Below are 20,169 nucleotides of genomic sequence, written 5' to 3' on the forward strand. Positions count from 1 at the left end.
AAGTAATTGTAATTGTGCCTGAAATTTAGCAATTACTGACGCTAGAAAGTAATTAAATTACAATTACAATTCCTTTTAGCCAAAAGTAATTATTACAATTACAAATTACCAGGAAAAGTAATTAAATTACAGTAATTTAATTACTGTAATTGAATTACTACCCAAGTATGCTTTACAGTGACACAGGCATGTTTTTGCTCGAGAAGGCTTCGGCGTCGAAGTGACAAAGTTCTGGGTTCGTGGAGGGTCGTTTTTTAGATGCCTTCATGCACTCTGTGCGTGTGTGCAACACTTAGGTACACCACAGCCACAAGGCAGATCTTGCTTAAGGGATACAACCACGAAATTCCATTTTTTTCCGAAAAAATGCATTTTCAAAAAATATTATATTGGGGTTCACTATGTTCTCAAGCATAGTTTCAGAAAGTTTTATTTATAAATGCGCAGTATTTATTTTGCAAAAAATTATTTTCGGCAAGCTCGCGGCCGCGCGCGGCGACCCGCCGAGCAAGCAGACGGCGAAATTCGGCATTTTCAAATTAGGCCTACTCCGCGTTCGTTCGACGCAGCCGAGATATCTTACCCTCGTTGGAAGCGCCGTTTCTTCTAGTTTCTGCCCATAGAAGCTTGCTACGTTTGAGGCTATCTGTGTCCCGGGAGAACCCCGTATATAAAAGCAGAAAAAATGTGGGAACTATGATACCAGCAATCCCATTGGTTGTGACCCGAAACAGGGCTCACGATTGGCCGCCTGCGCGCGCTATCGGCAGCTTCTTTCGCTTCTGATCGTATCGTTAGTTTGCCGCTGTTTAGATTCGTTTTCCCTTTTTGTTCCCGGTAGTTTTTCTGCCAAGAAATGCTTGCTTCCAAAGTTAGCACTCGCAGTAGCTTTGGCCGGCGTTCTCAACGGCGGAAACAAAGGGCCGGCGGAGACGGGGACCCGTTTCCGCTGGCACCATCGTCGCCGTCTCCGCCACCGTCGTCACGATCTCCCAAGCTCAACTGGTGCTTGGCGGACATCGGAGCCTACAGCTTCATCTCCGAATCGGATGTGCTGACCACGTTCGAGAGGAAGCTCAGCCTGCGCGATTTCGACGCGGGGATTACGGACGACCCGGAGCTGACAGACGCTCCCGTTGAAAAGCCCCTGAACGGCTCCTCAATGTGTCCGCCATGCAGACTCTTGTTGCGATTTTACTCTGCCTCAAGTGCCACGGAAAACTACTGAGCTTGCAAGAAGTTGACATCAACCTTTAGTTTGTTGTTAGCTGCTCGACTTGCGGAGACATCGTCGCGACACCGCACTCGCCATCAATCGGCAAGTTTCGAGAGAACGAACTCGTGGTACGTCTAGGCGTCGTTGGAAGAGACTGTGGCATCAGTTTCACAAAGCTCACGAATCTCTTCGGGGGCCTCAACGCACCGCCCTCCTCATGCTCATGTAGTTGAAGGTGCCACCAATGACTCGGGTAAATTTAGAGTTTCTGGCATCGTCCGAAAATAAAAAAAAAAACAAGTTGAAACTTCAAACGCATTTTTCTCAGTTTCACTTTTTGGCAGGAATTCTTGTTTTAGGAAAGCTATCATTTGACATTCTGAATACAGAGGGACATCATTCAAGGTTTTCTGGGACTGAAATTTTCTGGGGAACAAGATAGACTACTTCACAGTTCAAAAAATCTACTCCTTCATGAAAAAAAAAAAAAAAAAAAAAAAATTTTAAACAAAAATTTTACATTTTTTTTTTTAAATTTTGGGATGTTCTTATTTTTGTTATAATTGAATATTTTGCAATTTATTTCTTATCTAGGTTGCACTGTGGGTACTGTTCTTCACATTAAAGCAAAAAGTTTGCCACCAGCTAATTTTATTTTTCTACGATAGACTTCCTAATGAAGTCTTTTTTCTGAAGTGCGAGAACCGTAGCATGCTGTAAAGTTGACCAATAATGCTAAAACTTCGCAGATTATCCTTCCTCATAGTGCTGAAATAACCCTCAAAATTTGAACCAAATTGGGTGAAGGGTTCAAAAGTTGACCCTCCCAGGCCATATCCCCCCTTAATGAAAGGCTGATTGGATGTGCAAGAATTATCGCGGCGTGCTAGACTAGTGTTGACGGGAACTTCTTGACGCGGACCCGGAGGAGTACCAAAACCCGCATCGCATCAGCCGGACAAAGTTTCTGCAGTTGCTTCCACACGTGGTACCAAGAATCGCGCAACAAAATGAACCTGCAAATGTACAAAACGCAACGATGCTCCATTTTTGTTTTTATCGTCCGAAAACAGAAAAACCAAGAAAACATAGTACTGTTGCCAGACCAAACGCTTTTTTCAAGTCAGTCGCCTGGCAAAAATCTGCGAGTGAATAGGTGCTAGACTTTATCAGTCCGCCGACGAGGCACGAATCGCAGGAATTGGTGACGTGACGGACAGGTGGTACACAGTCCGCTGACGAAAATCGCGATTCGATCTGTCGTGTGAATTGGCTGTAAGCGGTCGCAGGCAGTAGCTATGCGCTCGTTGTACCAGTCAACCACCTGCCTCGTCACCCAACCCCATTCTCTGCAATGGGTATGAGTTGGAGTTCGATCGGATGGCAAGAGCAAGGGTGGTTTAATTGAGCCATTTTGATCAATTCTTACTTGCCTGTGCCCATAGTGAAAAATAGTGCCAAACTGTGACAAAGCTGTAAACAAATTGGTTTTTGAAGAGTTCTTGTTTTTGTCTGGCAACTGTGGGAATTGAGTGGGGTTTAGAATCTCATCCGATTGGCTATCACAATCCAGTGCAGGTTTCCAACTCCTTGGCATTTTGTCGCACCAATCTTGCCGACAGCCCTAGCGTAGCATAGTTTAGTCACTTGTTAATCAGAAGATTAACAAGTGCAAGTAGTTCTTTCTTTCTACATGCGCACATTCGGAAGCGCTACACTAGCCTCGTTTACATGAAAGTGACTTCAGCGCATCAGCTCCACTCGTTCTTCGAACGAAGCCGACGCGGCAACGTTTACATGATGGCGCACCAAGCCCTACAAGAAGGTGGCCCCACGCCGTGTCAAAGCTCGAAGTTATGCACTTCCAGAACCAGCCACGCCACGTTTTCCGGTGCATCGCACGTGCAGGCCTTTCGACGCATTCAGTGAACGTAAAGATAGTGCCCGCTGTCTTCGGTGCTGTGGAAGAATTTACAAGACGGAAGAAACATCAAAACCCAAGTGTTTATGGCTCCAGGCCGGGCCGCCGGGTCACTCTGGACCAAAGGCGACGTGTGTGCGCACCCTTTGAGGAAGCTTCCCCGCTTCGCCACGCCAGACCTCGTTGATCGTGACCAGACCAACCTGACCCCAAGTCCGAAAGGCTCCTGCGCAGCCAGGAACGGCACCGAGGTAGGAGCTGCTCATTCTGCGCTTCCATGCAGTGCTCGCAGCTCTCGGTGTCGTTCGTGCTTGCGCCGAAGCCTTTGGGACCACTTCGGACGCGCAAGTCGTACTTCGCAAGACTTGGAGGGGGGCCGCCCTCACCGAGCAGGGGGGCTAAGCTCGGCTCGGAGAGATCAAGGCGAGTTCTCCACCGAATTCGCCGCGATTGGTCGACGCCGTGCATGACTACACGCGCCGTCACTCCCTAGATCGTGACATCAGAACGGAGGGTTTGAGGCGGTCAAAGAGTGGCATATTTGGAACTCGCGGCGAGATGCTGTGACGTCATTCTGACGTGGCAAACGCCGCCGCGGATAGGAAAAGCTTGCTGGCTCCGACCTAGGCGAGTTGGGTGCGAGATGAGGGAGGCGCGTCCAAAATGGCAGCGTTTTTGTGCGTGTTTCGCCGTCGGTGTAGGTACTTAAGCCACGCCACTGTGTTTGACATAGACGACGTTGATTTTCAACAACACTATCGCCTCTCGAAATACGTGGTATGGTGGCTGTGCGATGAACTGTGTGGCGAACTGGGCTTGAGGTGATGAAGCCGTGAATGAACCGTCGTCCCCGTCGTAAAACCTACAAATTCTACGAAGTGAATCCTAGAAACAAATGGTTTTTACGGCAATTTGCAACCAGGAACGTAATTTATAATTACCTGCAGGCTTTTACAATTATTGTGATGGTTTGCTGCGCTGCGCAGATGCAAGAGAAACACACTTGATAAGATTTAAACTAAAAGGATAGAAGAAAAGCAATGTACATGAATGGCGCAGACTAACAACTGTGTAATTTCTTTCTCATCTTTCTCCCTCCACAGCGTATTTTGACGAACAAATCGGTCGTTAGTTGTTTATACGGCAGAACATGTCAGCACATGGCGGCATTGTTGCCTGTAGATAAGCGATTTAGCCAGTGCGGTAGAACCGCTAGCCTGGGGTCTTTAACGTGCACCACGCAGTAGTGATACGCGATCGCACGCCGGTGCGATGCTCATTAAGATCGACACGGGCAGGGGTGGGGATTGAACCCAGGCCCTGGGTTCTGCAGCACGAGCTTTCGCTCCACGTGCACCCTTTTCTGAAAAGACATATTGTGGCTGTGTGGCGACGTGGGGGGAGAAAGATGAGAAAGAAATTACACAGTTGTTAGTCTGCGTCATTCCTGTATGTTGTTTTTCGCCTGTTCTCTGCTTTAGTTTAAATCTTTATCAAGTGCGTTTTTCTTGCACCTACGCAGCGCAGCAAACCATCGCAATGTCTAACCACCTAGCCCATATCCAAGCATAATTACAAGCATTATTGCACAATAATGCACAATAATGCATTATTAAAAAGCATAATTTGTATAATTAGGATCCGTGCTGTTACCGATTCTTATGTCATTTACGATTTAAATAAAAGAAATTGGGTTCTGTGTATGTTTTTAGAGCCTAAAATTTGGTCTGCCTCAATGTGCGACTTCTCTCCCAGCTGTAGATGAGAAATTTAGCCAGTGCAGTACAACCGCTAGCCTGGGGTCTTTGACGTGCACCACGCAGTAGTGAGTGATACACGACCGCACGCCGGTGCGATGATCATCAAGATCCAAAGGGGCAGGAGTGAGGATTGAACCCAGAAGCGGAGCGTAGGGACAAATCGGAGCTACGCTGGGGAACTCGCCGCCGCCGGGGGGGTCGGAAATGTAAGAGGAGGAGTGGGAAACTCGCCGGGGCGGAGTCAAAAGAAGCTCCTCCCCTCCCTCGTGATGTCGCATCGGAGAAATTCTCTGCCAAAGGCAAGCTTAGCCCCCCAGCTCCGCTATATTCCGCTTACTTATGATGGCAATAAAAGCTCTCGTTTGTTCTCGGGAAAAATTGCAGGCGACCGCTCGTAATTTCGGAGAGCGGCCAACCTCGTCGGCCACTCTCCGCGCCGCCGACGAGGTTGGCCGCTGCCATGTTCTCAGCTGTTCACTCGCTCCCGCAGCGAGCGCCTTCCCATAATCCTCCCTGTTCCAAAATGCGATGCGACCTCCGTTTACGTTTGCTGAATGAATGCGCACTCGCCATCTTGATCCACCTCTGTCTGGTGGCTTGAGTGCAATGTGCTTTCTTTGCGCACTATGCTGTTTACATGACCACATTGAATGCGACAACTGGATTCAATGAGACTTATGGTGTATTCGCATGAGAGATCTTTATCCCCGGAGAAAGCCGAGTACGTCATACAGCTGAGAGAAGGAAACGGCACGAGAAGGAGGAGGAAGTGGAGAAAATCCAAGCCAGCATTTGCACGACGGAGTCGCATATAGTTGGGTCGCCGGATTTCGCAAACCTGTTGGCGACTTTCGGGGGCTCATTGAACAAAAAGCAGGGAAAGAATAATAAACAAAAGACACCCCACACTTCAAGCCTGCTGGCGACTTTCGGGGGCTCATCCAACAAAAAGGCAGGCAAAAAATAATAAAGAAAAGGCCCCCCAGACTTCTAAGCTGTTTGTTATTACCCCTCCCCAAAAGCAGAGGTACAAAAGAGGGGGCCCGACCGCTCCGACGGATACCGACGGAACGGCGGAGATTCTGTAGGTTTGTCACAGATTCTCCTTGGGACCCCGCGACCACACCGCGAGCTCGGGGGATCAGCGAACATTCGTGACGCGGAGCACGTGACCTCAAAACTCGATGACGTTTATCTTTCTCCTCGGGAAGAAACTCCGTCGTGCGAATACACCATAAGTCGCATTCATGTAAACGCAGCTACTGATTTGTAGAAATGTGCTCGCACATGGCTTCCATATCATTAGTGTGGTTAGTTAGGACTGCTTTGTTACAAATTGTCTGTTGCCTCTTTCTTATGTCGAATGATGAGCATCCTTTACGGTTCCTACTCATTGCTAAAATGTCTGCAGTAGGCAGCCGGCAATGGCCAGGCGGCGCCACGAGAGTACTGCATTCAGCGCCACAAGCGGAGGCGTCTCTGTTAATGGGGTGGCCAGTTTGCCCGTCGGGCCGTTGCGAGCGGCGGCGACCCAGATTTCAGCAGTCCCCGTGTACACCTGCGTGCCATGTCCTTGGTTCTTTTATGCGGTTTTTTAAGACCATCGGGTGCCTTGATAGGTCCAAGTGTCGAGAGAATATTCTAGAGTCGTCATTTGGACACCAGTTTGAGTTGTCTTCACTACTTGTGGCCGCCCGATCGGTCTGTGCTTCGCTCGTCTCCCAGGAAGTGACACAACACAACGAGAAGGCAGCGAATGGGTTTATTGTACATCCCGGTTGCCCGGCTTCGAGAGCCGGCAGTCCAGACCCGCCAACCCTAGTTGTCGCCCGTCGTTCAGAGCTCACAATCGGAGCCCGTGTCCAGGCCTGCGGATCGCCCTTCCCGCGCCAGTGCTGCGTAGGCTAGCTGTTCCGGCCTATCACAGTCAGAGTCTCGCTGCGGAACCACTACGGGATCGTCATAGCCCAGGCCGGTATGGCCAGGGCTCGCCGCTTCCGCCAGTCCTGACCCGAACTTCGCTGGTGGAATGCTCCCGGGAATCACCATGGGCCAGACCAGCCAGAACGGCTCTATTGTTCCTGCCCGGTCCCAGCCTCGTGCAGCACACTGCTCACTGATGGCTTTAGAGAGAGAACTTTACCGGAACCCCGTGCGACCCCCATTGACGTCACAGTGCACGTGACTCGGAAGATAGCGAAGGAGTTGAGGGCTGCCGAAAACCTCAATCTTTGTCCATTTTTAAGATAAAAACTAGGACATGGAGGCAAAAGCGGTTTTTTGTTCTTTACTTTAGAAAGGTCGAGACACCAACTCCCAGACTAATTAAGGAAAGCACTGAAACTGTTGCACGGCTCCTTTATTTAAGTCTGTTACAGTCAGTTGGTGTTACGAGAAGCGTCTTTTCTGACCTTCAACTGTGTCCAGTGCGTGGCTTTCAGGCGTCCCATACTTCTTTGTTCTTCCTCCTTGTGTCTGATGTTGCATCCGCCATTGTTTGGGTTCAATAGGTCGTGTTCACTATTCACGGCAAACGTGCACGGAATACACAACTTAACGCACCCAATTATGATAGTTAGCATACTTACATCAATGCTGCGAACCTTTGTTCGCTAACACTAATAAACATAAATTCGACTAAATTTATGGCACGGCTTCACAGCCGTCGAAGGGAAAGTTGACTAGCAATGTATGACTGCTAACTTTGGGTTTTTAATGGGCATCATGCTGTAGTGGTTACGTAAATACCTGCCACTATCACTAATAGGGAACTGCACAAAAGTTCTCCAAACTTGCATGTGCTATTCAAAAATGTGTATTTCTTTATTACAAAGATGTCTGCTTTAAACATTTTCTACTTAAAACTTGCTGGACCACTGCTGCGAAAGATAGACATATGACTGATCCAGCGAGCATGTATCTTTCACTGTGCAGTCAGCTTTGGGGGGAATGGAGTATACGAGGGGTGGCAGGAGCTTATCGTAGTTGGTACCATTTAAAACTGCTGGAATAATGTGGAATTGTCACATTGATGTGACTACCTTGCCAAACATTGGTTGATAGAAGTGATGCTGGTTCACACTGCAAATTTTGTGCATTATTAACCTCCACAGTAGGGAACACACTGCTCCATCTGACAAATTGGCCTCCGTTGTATCGAAGGTTGCGCGCAACCACCCTACAGAGCATAATCTTGCAAAATGCATTACTTGACCACGTGCTTGCTTTGGTAGGGCCACCTCTATAGCCGCTTGCCTGCACCTGTGTCTGCTACAACAGCAAATTATAATCTCGAGATGGATTAAGGGGGGACACTACCCACAAAAAACAATTTTTGCAAAAAGAGTTGATATTGAAAAAAATGCCATATTTACATCCACCATTGTCTATAGAGTGTATTCCCAGAAAGTTGCATTAGTTCACGCTGCATACTGAATTTTTTATAGATTATTTTCGGTCCACCGATGCTAAAGAAAAGTTAGGGTTTTAGCACTTTGAATGCATTTTTCTCCGTTCCACTTTTAGGCATAAATTTCACTTTAGGAAAACTATTGCTTTCCTATTGCTCAATAGAGAATTATTTTTAGGTGATTTTCTGGGATAGAATTTTGTGAGGAACATGCCAGGCTGGTTACTTTTTCTACTTTAATATTCTTTTATGCTAAAAAAAAATACATTTGTAAAAAAGATAAAAAAAAATTTAATCTTTATGGAGTTATATTAGAAACAATGCAATATAGCAAAATAACTAGCTGGGTATGTGCTATGGGTATTTCTCTAATTATATTAAACATAAAAATCGCAAATCTTCATTTCATTTTAGAATGATAGTTTTTTTAAGCGAAACACTCACTTTCACAGTGTAACATTCGTAGCAAGTTTCAGAATTGACATAGGGCAATGAAATTTGGCAGGGATTGGCTTGCCACTGAAAAACTTCCACTGCAAATTTGATTGCAATCAAGCAAGCGGTACAGAAATAGACCTTTCTGGGTAGTGTACCCCCTTAAGGGGGGACACGGCTCCCTGTAACAAAAAAAATTACAAAAAGTCACATTTTTGAAATTGTGTTTTTTAATATCTACAGGTATTTTCGCATCTTTTCTCAAAGTATTATCGCAAAATACGCCCTATTTATTTTGGGGTATTGATTTGAAGTATCAAAACGGAAATGCTTCCTCCGAAAAAAGCAAAAAAGAAAAAGGTGCAATTTGACCGCCGGTAGCTCGAGAACAACGCAATAGAAGGGGGGCATCTTGGTCTCATTTGAAAGCTCCGCTCTCGCTCTTTCTTCTCCCGCCATTCACGATGCTAGACGGCGATTGGCCGCCGAGAACGAAGCACAAATCAAAAACTAAATCTTGCCACGCGGTTGGCTGTTTCAGATCACGTGTGCAGATGGCGCTTTCTCATTGGCCGTTAGGGTTACGCAGAGTCTGCTCGTTGTTTCCAATCCGCCATCTTGTTTGATTCGCGTGCGCGTCTCTGACCATGCCGACCACAACAACTCCATGGAAAAAGTTTCACACGGCCCATAAGTACGGAAAAAAACGAAAGAAGGGCCCGAGCAGCTAATCCACGGCGCAGTTAAACTTCCCGCGAGCCTGAACGTCGACGACGAGGTGCGGGATCTCGAACACGAAGATGGCGCATTGACGGCGCCGTCGACATCCGTGACTTCAAGCACGGTGATGCACAGTGCTTCCGAGATCGACACGGTGATGCTCAGTGCTTCCGAGATCAACGAGAAAGAAAAAAAAGTTGAGGAAAAACTCGAAGAACATTCGTCGTCATCCGCTACGACGCGGAAAGCTGCCCTGATGGCTGGCGTCTCGGGCGCCGATCAAGAAGCTCCCGAGAGTACAGAGAGTTCCATCGTCGTAAGCCCCGACGTCGTGGACTCGCTTCTTCAACTCGCGAAGTGTAAAGCTTGTTGCGGCGATGTCGAACTCATAAAATGCGATCGCGAGTATGGACTTGCAGTAAAACTCAAGCTATGTTGCAAGATCTGCGGGGATGTCGCATCCGAGTGGAGTTCGTCGCGGGTAGCAGTAAAAATCTGTCCGTAAACATTTTTTGCTGTTTTCTCGAAATGAACTTTTTGCGCAGTTTGCTATTTTGCGGAAGCCGTATCTCGGCCTGTATACAACCGGTCTCCCAATTCTTTCTTTCTTTGGTAGTTGTATAAGTGGGGTATCCAATAAGGGGTCTCATTGCATCAACCTAGGCATCAGTATTTTTTGTTAGCACCTCCAATATAGATTGTAAAAATTAATTTATAAACTGAAAATTTTGAAATGCTGTAAAAATGTTATAAATAATCCTGGAGCCTTCATTTATACCTTATTGGATTCTGTAGACCTTCTAGTTTACAGAGATATATTCCTTTTTGAGTTTTGTCTTCATAATTTTTTGGAATCTTGCCCATAAAATGTTCAAATAAAATAGTTAATTTTATCAAAACTAACCAAGCTATTTTAAAACAAAGTACATATTTGTCATCAGAATGGGAAGATAATTATGCTCTATAAATTTCATTTGGATTGGACCATAAATAAAAAAAAGCTCAAGAAGCAGTGTTTCCCCTTAAAGGTTGTATGCCCAAAACAAGCCTTCTCTTCATAACTGAAATAGCCCTCCCATTTGTAGCTTCTTCTTTTCAAACACTTTTTTTTTTAAACCTTTGTATTTGATGATTTCCTCTTTTCAGTTGGCGTGAGATGGATAGAAAGTTTATGCTGAAATTGTCGGGTCAAATTGAAATCGGCAGTTCTAGAGGCCGACCGCTAACTCGACAGACGGCTTGTCCTTTGTTTTACACCAGGACAAGCACATCTCCGACGTGCGCAAGCAACTGGGCGACCTGGCCGAGGAGAAGCGCGAAAAGCTGCAGAAGAAGTTGGAGACTGCCCAGGAGAACCGGGCAGTCATCTACAAGGAGCTCCAGGTCAAGCTGCAGGAAAAGGTGGGGCCCTTGGGGTGGAGTCGGCAACTAGGGAAAAAGTCCTGAGCTCTCTCGGGGACTTTCGTGTAAGCCTGGGGAAAATCGGGGAATGGTAGGGGCTGGAGTCACAAACTTGGAGAAGTGGCTGATGCAGCAGAGAACAGTGCGAGCCATTGGGCCGTGGGAGCTTTGCGTGACCTTGAGGAGGGGTGCGGGGCGTGCAGCCTTGCCACATGTTCGTGGCTTTGGATTTACTGGGGTGGCTTGTAGTGTCTGTCATGGTTCGTCGTAATGTGAAATGAAGAATGATCTGGGGTGGGCGTTCAGTCTGACGTGGAGATCTGCTCGATACGTTGCGGTAATTGGTGGTTTCCCTAGACTTTGTTACAGGGACTCGAACCATAACTGTAATCGAAACCAAATACCGTTTAGGAACAGAATATTTTCAGTAACCATAACCGGAATGAAACCATAAAGGCTCGTCCACTCTCTTGCAGCCAAGTAGGACCGGCTAAAACGAGACCGGTTTTTAAGCCTTTTGCGACGGCTTAGGACCTGCTCCGCAGCAGCGTATCTGGTCTCACGCCATCGCAAGAGGTCTAAAGACCTGTCTTGTCTCACTCGGTTGCAAGTTTGTGAACGGGCCTTTATTTGATATTTTTGACAACCGTAACTGTACCTTATTTACCGGTAACCGATTCAGTCTAAGTTTGTTATAACAGACCTGGTTACAATAGACATTTGGGTATAACATACCGACCTGTGAAGTTTGGTTGGTTTTCCACTATGCACCATTGACTGAACTTCATATCTGCATACAACAGACCAAAATCTTGGTCAAAATCAAGGTCTGTTTTATATTGAGCTTAGACTGTATATACCGAAAAATACAAATATTTGTTTTCTCAAGAATGACCTTCAGGAGGGATCTTGAAATATTGTAGCCTTTATTCCACTTAGCAGCAGTATTTTACTAGAGGAAGGCTATGCGGAGGGCAAGTTCGTCCGCTCCTTGCGCAGTGGGTAGCAATGACGTCAGAACGCCGAGCCCTGATTGGCTGATCGAGCCCCCCTATCTAAGAGTCGTCTGCTTCTTTGCAACGTCGTCTGCTCGCAACGTCGTCTGCGTCTGTCTTACCTTTCCTGCGACTTTCGGAAGTGCAGAGGCCAGATTCACGAAACAATCTTATGCCAAAAATGTGCGTAAGACAAAACTTAAGAGCGAATTCGTATTCACGAAACGAAATTTTCGTAAGTTTTGCGCAGGTTACGGCGAAATCCTACGACAGCTTCGAAGCTGTCTTACGCACTTCTTACGATCAAGTCAGCATGGCCGACAGCGTCGCGGTCGCGACGACCCACGGACGTTTATTTTTCTATGTGCGCTTCTCACGCGTCCCGACTTCAAGCAGCAAGAAAAAAGTAAAAATTACTTGAAACAGAGCACGACGAACAAGAACGCTGGATCCACAGACACCGGGGAAAAGCTCCAACGGCGACGATTCCACCGAACGCGACCAAACGAGCTGGGCAGTTAGGCCTAGCAGGCACTCCGCGACTCGGCGACCGTCTGCCCACGACCGGCTGACGTGCTGAATGGAATATGCCTGCGCGACCCTTGTGAACCCTTCCCGTGTTATACTTTGATCGCTGACCTCAATTTTAGATTAAGAGGTCAATTTCTTCCTCTTGTTATCTCCTTGTTTCCCGAGGCAACGGTGACTCTCGTCAGTGAAAAAGCGGCGAATCTCCGACAGAGGTAGGAAAGGTAAAGCAGCCATCGCCTTGACTAGCAGACGTAAAGCAGACGACGTTAACTGCGCCAACCCGCCGGCGCCGTTAAAGAGTGAGGGGTCTCGCCCACGACTAACTCTCTCGCCGCACACGAATGGAGGTAAAAAGTATTTGGGAGGGAACTTGCGGACACTAAGCAAACAAACCTCGGCGCCCCGGGACACCTCGCCAGTGAGTCCTTTGACTTCCCTCCTTGATGCGCGTCTGGTAGTTGTTAGGCGAAAACAATGTACCGCTCGAGTTATTTCGTCTGCCCTCCCTTAAAGGCCAAGTCGAGTTCGCTCCGAAAGTCGCAGGAAAGGTAAGACAGACGCAGACGATGTTGCGAGCAGACGACGTTGCAAAGGAGCAGACGACGCTCAATAAGGGGTCGCGTTCAGCCAATCGGGACTCGGCGTTCTGACGTCACCGCTACTTCCTTTCTCATGCGCAGAAGACTAAAATGAGCCCACTTGCGAGGCGTATAGTTCTGCTTCTTCCTTCGAGGCGCCCCGAGGGGGTTTCTGAGATCGCCTAAGTTTGGCATTGACTCCCTCTGCTGGCTCTATGCATCGTAGAAATACCTAAATCACGACAATGTGTGTCCGGTTTCCCTATTAAAAAATACAATCTAAGATTGCAACACGCTGAAGTCACCTCCGGGGATGGGAGGAGCATGTTCTGAAACCAGAACCGCTGTCAACCAATAGCAAGCGAAGGGTCCTCGTGGCTCTCACTGGTGGAAATCCTAGACGTTTTGTAATAACAGCATTTGCAATCTCAAAGAAATGTCGCATTTTCATGGGTCGCATGTCATCCCGGCTGCCGGAGCAATATTCCTCCCATTGCCCGAGATGACCTCGGTGTGTTCGATCTTTGATTGCTTTTTTAATATTGAAATCTGCCGCGCATCGTTATGATTTATAGATTTCTAGGATGTTTAGAGCCAGTTGATCACACACATTCATACATTTTTTTTTTTAATTTTTAATTTTATTTAAAAAAAAAAAAAAGAAGCTTGTCATGCTCTGACAAAGTTATTTAGGAACAAAATACAAAAGACAGCACGCAAATCGGATAAGCAGTTCCTGAGATTTTGCGGGGATGAGCAGCCACGGTAGAGGAAAAATCCATTTTGAGCAAATGGCGGTTGAAATTTAGACAAGCCTTTCTTTTTAATTCTAGAGATACTTGAATGAAATCTTTAGAGCATGTTTATAACACTAACATAAGACTAACTGCGACGTTTCATGACACTGATTATTCAGTCTCAAGTTACAAGAGTTTATCAAGATTGGTTATATGTGTCTCTTATCCCCATCCTGGAGAATCTGCAAAGCGCAGTGACAGTGTGAAATTCATCATGGTGACTGCTGGATAGGTAGCCCCTGGCATAACAGTGCCTTTTTTAATTTCTTTGCAAAAAAATTTTAGCACGACGTTGGTTTCATTTTTAGATCAAACACAACCATAATTTTTTTTTTTTTTTTAAATTTTAGCTAAAGTTTTGAAGAAAACAAGATTGTCATGCCCTCACAAAGTTATTTTAGGAACAAGATACAAAAGACGGCACATAAATCGGATAAGCAGTTCCTGAGATATCGCGCGTCAGAAAATCCGTCGCGAGATGGGTGCTGGACGATTCACTCCGACTCGCAGTAGGCGCCAGCCGAGCGCTGGAGCCTGCAATCTTGGAAGAAACTGCAGCGGTCTGTGTGCTCGAGACACCCCGCATACATGCAGCAACAGCTCCTTCCTCGGCGGCGACTGCCGATGGCACGGAAGGTCCATTACTGGAAACATCGACCTGATGAGCATTGGTGGCACGCTGTGCAGAAACTTTCAACTTGGCCATCCTGATAAGCTTCATGGAGCGCTTTCGCATGTTGAACGCGCTTTACGTTTTACGCATTGTGTGCGGTTACAAAATAGATGTGCAAGTTACAAGAAACAGCTCAGAGTTTAGCGGGAATGATCGTAAAGAAGGCGAAAAGCGAAGCAGACCTAACAATGCGCGGGGGCAAGCAAGGAGACCGCTGCCGTAGCAGACGACGCGACCTGCAGCGACGGGAGAAAACGGATAGGAGGACGTGCGTTGCGGCCAATAGCCGCGTGCTCCCCCGCGCACTTTGTCCAATCACGGCTGTGCAATTGCGACATGGCAGAACGCCAAACGCGCGGAAATCACGAGGCTGACGCCATTTTGAATATCAGGAGAAGGAAGAGAGAAAACTCGCGTTCAAAACATGACAAAATAGTGGCCATCGGCCGAATAGAATGGGAGCGCCGATAGCGCAAACTTTCGGTTGATTTTGGCGCTTGACTGCCACTAGAAAGCTACCCAGGCTTCGTAAATATTTTATTTTTAATATTTTCCTGGTGATCTTGGTGATATTTACAGAGAAAGTAGATTAGGAGATATACAACCCAAAAATATGGTTTCCAAAAAATTTACTTTTTTGAGAGTTTTTAGTTTTCAAGGCCCGCGTCCCCCTTAAAGGGGTACGGAAACGAAATTTTAGCGCCGATCTTTCTGCATAAATATAGGCTGGGAACAGACACAACCTCGGAAATATCAATATCGCGCTGTAAAACACAGGAGAACTAATTTTAAACCTAATTAGACTATTTCAAATTCGCATCTGGTGGATGGTGGGAAGTTCTCGTGACATCACTTGTGGCATAGGAGCAGCACCGTTCTGCGGCAATATGGCGTGCCGGCAGAATTAGCCTAGGCCTGAACGCTTCTGCAAAGCCTTGGCGGAGAAAGCCAAAGCGTAGTTGGCCACAGTGAGCTCATTCTCGTTGCGGCTCTTTGCACGACATGACCCGAGCATGCTTCTGGCACGGCCGGTATTAGTTGCTGCGAGTTGCGAGCTGCGAGCCGACATTAAAAAAAGATATGTTTGAACTACGAGAGTGTCAGCAACAGCCACGCAAATACCTGTTCACACTTGGAGCGGACACGCGCGTTTGATTGAATGCTGGATTCGCTGTTAGACCACGTTTCGGTAAGCGCTTCTGGACCATTCTTTTACGATTGCAACTCGATACTGACATGACGCTCGGCAAAGAAAGGTTGGACCGACAATCGCGTAGCTCCCACGAACTGCTATAGCTCGACAGTGACCTAGCGTCGTGTCAATAAAAATGGCATACTAATAACAAAGTGTACGTGCAGTGTTGCAAAGGTTATTCGTATGGCGTTTATTTGAGTTCTATATCACACAAAACAAGGAGATGAAATCAATGAGAGTCCCTTTTCCACGACAGCATTTGTCACCGCTGTCTCGGAAAACAAGGAGATGGAGATGACAAGGGGGAAAGACTGACCTCTGAAATTTAGTTCAGGGATCAAACTATTCATCCGGGAAGGGTCCACAAGGGTCACGCGGGCGTATTCCATTCAGCAGGCCAGCCGGTCATGGGCCAAGGACCGTCGGAGCAACGGTGCGCAGAGTCGGTGTTGCTGCTAGGCCTACTATATTCTGCCGAGCTCGCTTGGTCGGTAGAATCGTGGCCGTTGTAGCTCTTCTCAGGTGTTAGTGGATCCTGCGTTCTTGATCGTCGTGGCCTGTTTCAAGTACTCCTTCCTTTTTTCTTGCTGGTTGAAGTCGGGACGCACGAGAAGAGCACGTAGAAAAATAAATGTCCGTTGGTCGTCGCTACCGAGTAACTGAGCGACGCTGTCGGCCATGTTGATTTGATCGTAAAAGCTGCGGAGCTGTCGTAGGATTCTGTCGTAACCTGCGCAAAAGTTACGACGATTTCGTTTCGAGAATACGGGTTTTCTCTCAAATTTGTCAAACGCACTTTTTTCGTCGTAAGTTCACTTTGAGAATCCGGCCTCAGAGCTGGTTTTGTCAGTGGTGCCGTGGTTGCCGACTTGCCGTGGTGCAGCGTGCGTGCAGCCCTTGCACATCTTAAACGGCCACGTTGTCACAGGTCGTAAATCATCGATGCGCCACCAAGCGGCATCGCTCGTAACCACAACATCTACGCCGTAGCCTTTCCCATCTGGCACGAGTGACGTCACGAATGCGCCCAATATCCCAAGACGCATCGCGCTCTCCGATGGCTGATTTTTGAGCGCACGCCCAATGGGGCTTCTCAGAGTGAAAAATGTAGCCATCCGTTCAAAATAGAAACGCGCGATTATGATTTACGGATATCATTGTTCGTATTAAACCTATTTCTGACCATAATAGGTGTATTTGAAGTTTCGCTTCAGTATCCCTTTAAGTCGAAAAGTGTCGGCATTGCGGCGCACCAGGCTGCCATGCTGGCTTTGAAGCGAAGCTAGCGGAGCAATGCCGAACCATGCACACCCTGCTCGGATGGGGAGCGAGGCTGGCGAGGTGGCAAACGCTCATTCTTTCTTGCTCTCTCTTTCATCTGTCCTTCTCTTTCTCTGGTGCGAGTACCTGCATGCACGCTGCACTTCTAGTTTCTGTTCCGCTTGATTGCGTGAACCGTGGTGTTTTGGAGTATGTGCGCTTTGCACCCATTGACGATAGTCATGGCATCGCGAAAAAGGAAGGCACTCTCTTTTAAAAAGAAGTTTGACATATTTCAGACGGTGGATTGCAATCCCAGCCGGAAGAGATCTTGCATCGCGAGAGACCATCGGACTCGCGGTCTCTTGGGTTAAAACCTAGAATTCTGGGGTCCTGCAGCGTGAGCTTTTGTTGCACATGCTCAGAAATGCAGTGGGCTAGTTTATTAGGGCTCTGCTCCCCCGTTGACTGTAAATGGGGTTTGCACGGGTCCTTGAAAGACTCTGAATTTAACAGTGCCATTTTCAAGTGTCCAAAACACCCTGAAACTTAACGATTATAGTTGCAGGCTGCTTGTACAATAGACCACAATTACATTACGCTTTCTTACGTCTATACTAAAATTAACTTCATATATTTCTGGCCAGACTAGAGGTAGTTCAGTTTCGTCCGTTCCATCATCTTCAGATTTTGCTTCGTGTTGTCTCTGCGGTCTGTGGTCTTCAGACTTCCACATGGTGTTCGTTAGCTGCGCTTGGTTGGCTTAAATCGGTATATGTTCATCCGGCACATGGTGCACGAGTCTCGGGAAACGAAACTTCTATGGTAGTGTTCACAATTAAAAACGGCGCGAACGAGACGGAAACAGGAGACATAGACAGGTTGCAGAAGGGTGGCTGATTTCGTCACCCTCCTGCATTATCTAATGGTAGTGTTCTGATTCAAGCACTGAGTTGTATCAGATTAATCAAACTTGTGTCAGGCAAAAGGCAAAACTTGTGGAAAACATTCAATATCTCGTCTATGAGAGAGTCGGCTCGCCATATCTGGAGTGTGAGGCACGGTAGGGTGGTGAACATGTCAGCGAATTCTTTTGCGAGTAACCGAACGGCACGAGTAATGACTCAATGTGTAAATTAATGATCCGTCTACACAGTGCCCCCAGTCGGACCTGAACAATGCTTGCAAGTCTCACGAGTCGGTAATAAAAGCATTGGCTGTGCGCCAGAAAAGTTGAACTTTCATCAATCTGTGGGTTGGGACACTGCACAGTTTCCTTGGAAAATTTCTTTCCGGGGCCTTGAACATTCCTCGAAAACCCTCGAATATTTGTTTTCAGAAAATGTACGAACCCTGGTAAAGCATGCAGTCGTGTGGCTTAGGCAGCGGTGGCTGCTGTTGTAGCTCTGGTTTGCACCTGCCGATATGATTGTGCACGTGTTTAACTTGTATTGTGGGTTGGGTGGTTTTCTTTAACCTAAAAGTGTGCCTTATCCTCCCAAACAGGAGAAGCATGCCGAGGAAGTGCGTCAGAACAAGGTTCAGACCACCGAAGAGAAGGCCTCGTCCGGCTGAACGGCATTTAATTTCCTTCCTTTCCTCGGACGTTCTTGTGTTCTGCCCAGCGTTCCAATTTGCAGGGTGTTTTCGTGTCCCTCTTAACTTGTGTCATCTTTTTTTTTTTTTTTGTTGTGTGTTTGTTTTGTAATGAGAAAACATTTCTACCAAAGTTTGTTCCCTGTTGGCTGCACGTCAGTTACACATGTTTACGCTGATTCTGCTGTCTTTTCTCAAAGGTGGTGGAGCCCAAAGCGTTAAGTCTTCTCAGTATTCCTTTTGTTTTTCGAGTTCTTTAAAGCAAGCAGGTTCGCTGCTCTGTCATGCGCAATCTGTGGGAGAGGGAAAAAACACTTGATTCGCATACATCCTTTCTCTTTCCTCAAAAATAGTAATGACGTCGACTATTAAGACGAGCGCTTTTTTAATATATATATATAAAAAGACACAAATACCTTCCCTCCCACCCTTTATCAAAGCCAGAGAAAAAAAAAGAAAAAAAAAATGTAGGTGTAGCACCACTCTTTCTGCCTGTGCCATACAGTGTGCTTGTCTCGCCCGAATGCCTTATTTCCACGCCTAATTTATATGCAAGCGGACCAAGGTGTTGGGCCCACAGAAACACCGCAGCGAAGCCTCACCGCAGTTGCAAGGAATGGTTACTTAAAAAAGAGTGAACCCCAGCCGTAGCGGGTTTCGTCTTCGGCGCTTCTTACTTGGGAGAAGAAAAGAAAATAGGTGGCGGTTAGTCAGGTGGCTTCTCGTCGTGGCGCGTGCGCTTCTCGAGAAGGTTTGAACATACTAGATGTTGTCTGGAGTGATCTCAAAAGTGTGGCGGCGGTGTAGTGTCATGGAGTGCAGAGTGTCGGACTTATAAACACCTGTTGGGGTGGTCACATACTCGAGTAAACTTTGTGATAACTGGAGTTCCTTCGTGAGCGATGGATGTATACTAGCGTCTTTTCGTGCGCGAGGTGCGATGCCCTCACACCCTCTTTCCTGCGGCTCGCAAACCTTTTGAATGAGGTGAAGTGTACCGCGTGTCTCCCCACCCCCTTCCCCCCTTTGTGCACCATTCCGCACAAATTTTTTTAATATTCCAGGCTTCCAGCGAAGGGTGAACTGTACCATGGTCAGCGTATGTGCGGTCTGTGTTACTGGAGAGCGTGCTTTTTGTAGTGTGGCCGTAACGTTTTTCATGAATACGATCAATAAAGGTAGATATGCTACTTTGTATGTTTTGCTGCTTTTACTTTAAATGCGGAATGTGTTGTTTGGTTGGCTCATGGCCACTTGCTGCGACACACCCTATAACAGAAAATATGGCACAATTACTGTCTGTTCTGCTAAAACGCGTGTTCTTATTGTTGGGTTTACCTAGGATTCTCGATCTGGGGTGTGTTAGAAATTCCTATAAGGGTTGCAATTGTAGGCATGTTTACCTTTGTGAACGAAATTTGGGGTGGTGGTAGTACACGCTGCCTGCGTGGGTGTAGGGGCAGTTTCGAGGGTTGTGTCCATGGATTTGCAAATAAAATTCTGGGTTCTGTCAGACGGGTGTAGACCCCAGACCACACCGATTCGTTGGGTGTGGGCTGGAAAATCGAAAATTTTCCGCTTATGCAGTGGGTGATGGAAATAAATGAACAAGATAGGAATGTAGCAAAAAGTTTTTGGAAGCACATTAAAGCGTGGGGTAGCAAGACGGAGGGTCTCCCACA

At 47.0% G+C, this 20,169-nt stretch overlaps 1 protein-coding gene across 1 annotated transcript in view; it reads left to right on the top strand.

Annotated features, from left to right (window-relative positions):
* LOC8027327 (stathmin) overlaps window positions 1-19,677 on the top strand; it is a 91,889-nt gene extending 72,212 nt beyond the window's left edge. Inside the window, exons 6-7 of the mRNA XM_029993988.3 lie at window positions 10,722-10,862; window positions 18,398-19,677. Of these exons, the coding sequence (XP_029849848.3) occupies window positions 10,722-10,862; window positions 18,398-18,466 (210 nt within the window). The 3' untranslated portion in view covers window positions 18,467-19,677. The remainder of the gene's footprint in view (window positions 1-10,721; window positions 10,863-18,397) is intronic.
* The last annotated feature ends 492 nt before the right edge of the window (window positions 19,678-20,169 follow it).

The sequence above is a fragment of the Ixodes scapularis genome, unplaced genomic scaffold (genome assembly GCF_016920785.2).
Source record: "Ixodes scapularis isolate PalLabHiFi unplaced genomic scaffold, ASM1692078v2 PGA_scaffold8__174_contigs__length_109621045, whole genome shotgun sequence".
Classification (NCBI taxonomy): domain Eukaryota; kingdom Metazoa; phylum Arthropoda; class Arachnida; order Ixodida; family Ixodidae; genus Ixodes; species Ixodes scapularis.